Source organism: Python bivittatus, unplaced genomic scaffold (assembly GCF_059951505.1).
Source record: "Python bivittatus isolate LINGU-HERP-01145 unplaced genomic scaffold, Pbiv_v1 ctg000470_np1212, whole genome shotgun sequence".
NCBI classification, from domain to species: Eukaryota; Metazoa; Chordata; class Lepidosauria; order Squamata; family Pythonidae; genus Python; species Python bivittatus.
In genome coordinates, this window is record NW_028277065.1 from 1,794,515 (window position 1) to 1,802,591 (window position 8,077).

The window sequence follows — 8,077 nt, forward strand, 5'->3', positions numbered from 1 at the left end:
TTGACTGTATCATCTGGTCAGCCCAGGATGGAGATATATAACTGAGTATCATCAAGATTATGGCAGATTATCTTATCAAGTGGGTTCATATAGATGTTAAACAGGAGCAGGGAAAGTATTTTAATAACTCTACAAAGAAGAGGCCTTGGGCTAGATTTCTCCATCTGCTATCAACATCAACTGGAACTGATGGTGCAGGAAGAAGAACTGCCATAGCACCTTCACTTCCAACCCACTGAGCCAGTCGAGAAGGATACCATGACCAATAGTATTGAAAGCCACCAAATGGTTAGGGCAATTTAGGATGAACACACCATCACCATCCCACTTCAGCCAGAGATCATCCATAAGCAGATTCAGTGCTACCAAGAGGTCACAAACCTGGGCCTGAAACCTGACTAGAAGATAATCTGCTTCCTCCAGGATTCTCTGAATATGCAGTATAACCACCTTCTTAAACACCTTCCCTTAAGAGGAAAGAATAGGTTGAAGGTTGTCCAATATGGTTGGCTCCAAGTATGGTTTGTTGATGTAGGGGTACACCAATCCCTAATAAAGTCAAGAATTATTTAGTCAAAATTCATCAGCCTATACTAAATTTATAGGCAATTGGACTAACAAGCAACGTAATTACATCTAGCAAATTGAAGAGTTTTGTTTTCTTGGTAAAAAAAAAAAGTGGCAAGGATATTGAAAAACAGTGTCTTCAACTATTAAGGAGCAGACAGGATACAAATACATACATCAGTAAAAATAAATTAAAATATAATCAGTATAATGAACATATTTGCAGAATATGGGCAGATTATCTGAGCAAATAAATATGCAGTATGATACACAAACTTTTCATAATGTGGATATATGAGGGAGAAATAAAGAAAAAGTGAAGTGATGTTAGAGAAGGCCATTTAGGCTACTAAGGGCATCATGCCATGACTTTCACATGTGTGGCTATTAAGATTCTAAACCATAGGTAGTACAGAGAACTGGGAAAAAAATAAAGTTATGGAAACTGTTCACTTCACAGAAACCGTTTCTGAACACCAGCACACATAATGTTAATGTCCCTTATAAAAAGCTTGGAATATTACTGAAAATATCAGTGGGAACATGAGAGGAAGCTGCAGTGGAAAGTGGAAAATCATCCTAAATAAATCACAAAAATGTTTCATAACTAGAGCTTATAACTTATGTTTGTATAATACAGTTTATGCAGTCATTGTATTTTTAGAGAAAGGAAATAAACCACCTTTGTTCCTATTTTCCACATGGCTTCCTGAATAACCTTGTTCCTGAAGCTATAAATGATGGGATTCAGTAGTGGTGGCAAAAGTGTATAGAAAACAGCAGAAAGCAAATCTACAATATGTGAGGAAGGACTTTTTGGTCTCATGTAAGAAAATATTGCAGTGCTGAGAAATAAAGAAAAGACAATCAGGTGGGGGGTGCAGGTTGAGAAGGCTTTGTATCTGCCTTGAATGGATCGGATCTTCAGCACAGCTGAGAAGATGTAGCCATAAGAAATGAAAATGATGCCACAACAAATTGAGCTAACTACAATTACAATCACAAAAATCAGTATTTGGCTAGGTCTTGTATCAGTGCAAGAAATCTTCTGTAACTGAGGGACATCACAGAAAAATTGCTCAATGCTATGTGACCTACAGTATTCCCACCGAAATACAATTACAGTTTCTAGCAATGCGTGGATCAGACAGGTGAGCCAGGAAGCAGCCACCATTTGCAGACAAGCATCCCAGTTCAGGATAAGGCTATACTGCAGAGGATGGCAAATGGCCACAAAACGGTCATAAGCCATGATGGTGAGCAAGGCGAGGTCAGAACCTGCAAAGGTGAAAATTGAGAAGACTTGGGCAACACATTCAGCAAAGGTGATCACTTTGTTATCTGTCAAGGAGGTGGCCATGGATTTGGGGATGGTGGTTGAGATGAAGCAAATGTCTGAAAGTGACAGGTTGACTAAAAAGAAATACATTGGAGTGTGAAGGGAGCAGTTCAGAGCCACAGTGATAACCAGGAGGACATTCCCCATGATGGCTATTAAGTAAATGAAGAAAAACATCACAAAATGCATAATTTGCACATCATGGTCATTGGAAAATCCCATGAGAAGGAATTCTGTCAGAGTCGACTGATTCATTTCACTTCTTTCAGACTTTGCAGGAAAAAGAGATGAGAGTGCACAGTTAGCAGCGGGAAAAATTAAAATCTCAGGTTGTGCTAAACATCATTATATTGTCTGTTAAAAAGAGATCAGTGAGGAAATTAATAAATAAGGAAAACAACAACATGTATTGGCTTTGCAATATTAGTAACAGTCTCTTTGTCAACCCCTTCTCACCCTTGCTAGTTAACAAGAAAATATAATCCCCTGATAGTGAAAATATAACAGTGAACTAAAATCACTTTGAGAAACATAATGCGTGCTGATGGAGTTTCAAAATGTCAGTGCTTTACAATGAGACATTACTGTTGTTGTTACTACTACTACTACTACTATTGTTGTTGCTGTTGTTGTTATTGCTGTAATTTCAAGATGTCCTCCCTTGGCAGAAACAACAATAACAAAAACTAAGGACATACAGAATGGACTCAAGGAAAGCTCTAAAACTGTCTTTCAGCATCTTTCAAATCCTTTCTCACTTTTCTTTCTCACTTTTGTTCTCATTTTTGTTTCTCACAAACAAATAAAAATAACATTTTTCATTATTTTGCATGTATCTAACTAATCAAATATAAGTTAATTAACTTCCATCTGATTTACTTGTGGTAGATGGATATAAAATCTTCCTGGATTTTATTTTATAAACACACATGAAAAAAAACCAAAACTCACTCTCTCTCTCTCTGTCTTTCTCTGTCTCTCTCTCTGTCTCTTCATTTTATTAAAGGTTTTAGAAAGAATATAAAAACTAACACAAAAGAAGGAAAAAGGAAACAAAGAAAAAGAAATCAAAGAGAAGTGCAAGAAAAGAAAAAGAAAGTAAAGAAAAAAAAAGAAAAAAGATATGAAGAAGTAACTTCTGATTTCCTTTACACCAATAAGTACAATTACAAGTTTAGCTCTTATTCTATGGCTACATCATACTTCTCTTCTTTCTACGGTATATTCTGTTTAATCATCAAAACCATATATCATAAGTTCATTTTTTTCTGTTTCATGCAAAAAGTCTATAAGGGGTTTCCAGTCAGATAGATAGATAGATAGATAGATAGATAGATAGATAGATAGATAGATAGATAGACACACACAGACACACAATGTATGTATGTGTGTGTGTGTGTGTGTATACACACACACATATACATACAAAGAAAAGAATATATATATATTCTTTGATCAAAAAAATCAGTTTAGCCACCTCAGCAAGTCCCATCATTTTCACCAACTATTCCTCCATTGTGGGTAATGTTGAGTCTTTCTATGTTTGTGCATGCAATAATCATATACAAAAACAAAGTTTCCCTCAGTTCCAAAACATAAAGCTCTGGTTTCAATTGTATATTAGTATATTTACTTCTCATAAGACTTTGATACTGGCATAAATTTTTGGGGATTTCTATACAAAACACCTCCCTCCCCTCCCCTCCCCTCCCCTCCCTTCCTTCCTGTCATCCAGCTGAAATAAATTCTTCACACAATTTTTTATGAATCACATATTTTATATCCTTTTTTCCAATATGTGTGTCTTTTGGGCAAATTATATCTTGATTATTTTTTTTTTCAAATAATGCATTCTTTTCAGGAGCATTTGCTCCGTTTACATTCCACATTAAACATTTGTAATCCATCATCTGATCAGAAATTTAGAAAAGTCTATGCCTGAAGTGCCTAATTCAGTATCATCCCTTTCAGCTTCTTGTGGCACCAGTTTAAGTTTTTGTGTAAATTTTTTGTGTAAATTTTATCATGAATACTGGAAAGTACTGGAGAGTCAATACTGTACTTGAAATTATTTTTTTCCTTTTTTCTAGCGAGCAGTTAACAGAGATAAGAAAGTTAACCTACTGATGATTCCATAATATTCATATTCATTTGCAACACTGGCAGTAAAAAAAAAAAAAAAGGAAGGAAGGGGGGAAATGAATTTAATTATGGAAGACACTAAAATCACAGCATTGAAAATGGAGCAAAGTTATATGTGTGTGGGTGTTTTAGAAGCAACCAATATCTGTATACCCATTGAAAAGGAAAATAAATGCCAAATATGTAAACCAGTTAGCAACTTTTTAAAATTTAATGTGAGTGGTGGTGATACAGTTAAAAACATTAATATTTAAGCTATTCTTGTAACACTATTCAACATATATTGCTGTCTTGACACACATGGAACTAGGTGCTTTACAATGCACAATTTATTTTATTTATATTTCAAATTTGGTCACTGCCCATCTCACTAGGGAGTGATTCTGGGCAGTTTACAGTTTTTAAACAAATGCTTATGGCAATACATCACACACGATACCCCAAAAGCAACAAAGATTGTTTGTATTTACCAAGGGAAATGGTGATTGTTGCAACTGAAGCTGACAGTGGAGTGAAAAATCAGAAGTCTAACTAATTACCTAACAAAAAGTAAAGAGAGGAGGTTAACAAATGTTTGCAAGGAAAATATTATGAATTTTACAACATCAGAGTGGCATACAAAACTGATCAGTTAGAATGGCAGGTGGAACATTGGAAAGATAAACATCCATGTTCAACACCTGAAAGAAAGTGAAGGTAAGTTAAATAGCAAAATCTGATGACGGCTTCAAACTGGATCCATCAAGGAGGAAAGAAAAAGTTTAATATTTGCAGGACAAGAACAAGTACTAGTAACAAATGTTATTAAAAAAATAAGATAAACAAACTCCAATGCAGGTTATGCAGAGAAAGATGAGACTATTGACTACCTGATCAGTGCCTGTAGTAAACTTCATGCCCCAAAGTGTTGATATGGTCATAATGTTGAAAAAATGATCCACAATGGCCATGATTAAAAAAAAGGGGGGGAGGGATTTCCAAATTCAAATGGACTGACAGCAAGAACACAACATGCTGGAGGTGACAGTAGTCAAGAAAAACAAGTATTACTAATAGGTGAGGAAAAAGCTGTAAAATATCAGGATTAACAATGGAAATGCAGAAATTATGGACTAAATACACAATTATTTTCCCTTACTGGAGCATTAGGAGCTACAACAACGGCATTGTCAAAACAGGTGACAAACATTAGAATTATTTGATCTCAAAACATGTAGTTACAGTAAACAGCTATGCTTGGAGAAAGAGAGAGAGAGGGAGAGAGAGAATTTGGACAGTTCTTTGGCTTTGAATTAAATGAAAATGAAATACTCATTTTTGCTGAGTATTTTTCAAAACAAACAAACTTGATGATGATAGCAAACAAACATAAACCTATTCTTGTGTTAATTTTATTCTAATACCCTGATTTTTATACATTTTTGAATTTGAAATCATGACTGCCTACAATTTTAATTTTTACCTGACAATGCTGTAAGAAGATGTTACTTCCTTGAAGAAAACCAAGCATCACTTACAGGTGTGGCCATACCAAATAACACAAGAGTGGTTCAAAAGGAATTAGAAAAAAAAATGTAAAAGATCAAGATTTAACAATGGGAATACAGAGCTTATGGAATAAATAAGCAGCTATTTTACCCCCATCATTGTTGTAGCATCGGAAGCTATAAGAATGGAACTGTCAAAACAGTTGCAAAGTTAGAATGATTGGTTACAGCAGCATTTGGATAATCCGTAGGCTTTAGGATAAAGCTTGAATTGGCACTAAAATACTAGCATTTGCTGAGTATTCTTCAAATGATGATGATGATGTTGATGATGATGATAGCAGCCAAACAGAAATGCACCCTTTGTATTAATTCTTTTCCTGCTTTTTATACTAATTGAAATCCTGAGTGCCTGTAATGTTAAATTTTAGCTGTGTCAGTGCTGTGGAAGGATGTTACTTACCTCTCCTTGAAAGACTGGTAATGCCAATATGTTTGAACGTCTATCATCTTTAATATAAGAAAACTCTGCTATAGGGAGCTGGTAGAGGTTGAAATAATGTCATCTTTCTTTTCCATTATACTTCTGGGAATCAGTCCTTGGAGAAAATCTCAGATTGCATGATGATGTCCAAATAAGTGTAATGACTATCTATGTTTTCTGCAAAACTTTTCTATCTTAAAGGTCCTGACTGACTCTTCATTTCAGTCTTGCTTCTGCAAGAATGGAATATTATGTTTACGGTACACTATAACACACCAAATATCCCCCCACACCTGCAGTTTCCTTCCTTGAAGAACGGTTTAAAATAGAAAATATGAAAACTCTTGAATATCATATCATACTGTTGAGTCCGGTTCTTAGTTTTCTGAAGAAGGGAGACAATAAAATAATTGGGACCACTTCTAAAATATAAGTAGGAAAGATACATTGAAGACTATTTTGCACTGACATTTGTGATGCGCTGTTAACCTCACACCTAATTAAATATTCTGATCACGCCAATCACTGTATTTAAAAGTTTTCCTTTCAGATTCAAATGAGTCTATTTCCTTAAATGTGGCCAATTTTTGTCATGTAATATATAAGATGCATAGCCCTTTGACTGATCTGTTTGCCTCACTGGTTAATCAATATCAACTTTATGTAAGCAAGGTGTTTTATGGATGGTCATTGACCACAATAAAGATTCTTCTTCCACATCAAAATGGCAGTTCTAAGGAGCCTTCCTTTGTCTGGCTACACGCTTATCTCTTGTGTTCCTTTCAACCCTCCTCTGCATATCACCTTATCCAGTCTAAACTGTAGTAGAAGAGTGACTACTACTTTTAGTCCCTACTGCTTTAGAAGATGGCTAGTAAAAGTTTATAGAATACCCAAATTGCAAGCCACAGAATAACAGCTCAGAGAAGTATTCTGCTTCTCAGCACAACTCAAAACAATTAAGATGATCTAAGATGAAAACAAAATTCCTGAAACAAAAGCATTTTATTTGTTATATACATCATGATAAGAACTCTTCTCCCTGAATTTCCCACCATTGTTTTTCTCTTGCTTTTTGTGAGAATAGAAGTGACTTTAGTTACGCTAACCTTCTTTAAGTTAAGTTATTTAGTTTCTTTGTCTATAGCAAACCAAGACCATAAGAAGCAAGCACCTGTCCAAAGCAACCACTCTGTTTCCAGGAACTTGATTTGTTATCTGTGATCGGTAATGTTTTGCTCATAATCCATGATCTTGCCCAAACACAAGCAAGCCACAGAAACATTTATTAATGGAACTGTTAATTTACATACAGCATGTGTGTGAACTCTTTGCTTGCTGACAGCAGTAACCATAAGAATGTCCCAAACCAATTTTAGACTGCTTTTGAAAAAGTAGGTTAAGCAAGCTACACATCCCTTAGTGCATATGTGATATAGTTTCTGAACATGTTTGATGATATAAGCAGGACTTACATCAAATCATGTGACAGAAAACTATTTTCTGAGTCTTTGTCTTTCCATTTCCCATGCTATAATAGGTTATTGGCCCTCGGTTGCAAAATAAAATAATGTTGTAGCTCTCTCTAGTTCTACCTTTACTGGATTTGGAAGAAAATTCCAGAGCACAAAGTTGAAATGCTTTATGCATCCTTATCTGTGAATTGCAAAGACATGCAGGGTTTGTTTTCTTGTTTGAAATCTAGAGCATAATATTAGGCCTATTCTTGTAATCATGTTCATATGCATTCTTGCAGTCTTTGAGCTGGTAAAGAAGATGCCATCATAAATTGCACTCTCTGATAGCTGAACCTTTATTTTTCTCAGTAAAGGGACTTGCAAATGTTCTTAGAACTCTACTGTGGGACAATTTAACTTCAGTGATTGGTAGCTATAGCACTTTCAGTGAATTCTATCCCACATCATTCTGTCCATCCCCTACTACATCAACTATAGACTGGCTATCTCTGGACTTAGGTTTGCTAGTCATTCAGAAGGCTGGCAGATTGGTGACAGGTTTGCCAATCTTTGCATTATTGTATGACACTTGGACATGAAG

At 35.3% G+C, this 8,077-nt stretch overlaps 1 protein-coding gene across 1 annotated transcript; it reads right to left on the bottom strand.

Moving 5' to 3' along the window:
• Window positions 1-1,216: 1,216 nt before the first annotated feature.
• LOC112542453 (olfactory receptor 14A16-like) lies at window positions 1,217-2,170 on the bottom strand. The gene has a single exon (XM_025175354.2). It carries the CDS (start codon window positions 2,159-2,161, stop codon window positions 1,217-1,219), a length of 945 nt encoding a protein of 314 aa, XP_025031122.1. The 5' UTR covers window positions 2,162-2,170.
• Between the last annotated feature and the right edge of the window lie 5,907 nt (window positions 2,171-8,077).

Bases quoted from the DNA above. Each gene is read 5' to 3' on its own strand.
- LOC112542453 (XM_025175354.2), bottom strand. From the start codon at position 2,161: ATGAATCAGTCGACTCTGACAGAATTCCTTCTCATGGGATTTTCCAAT.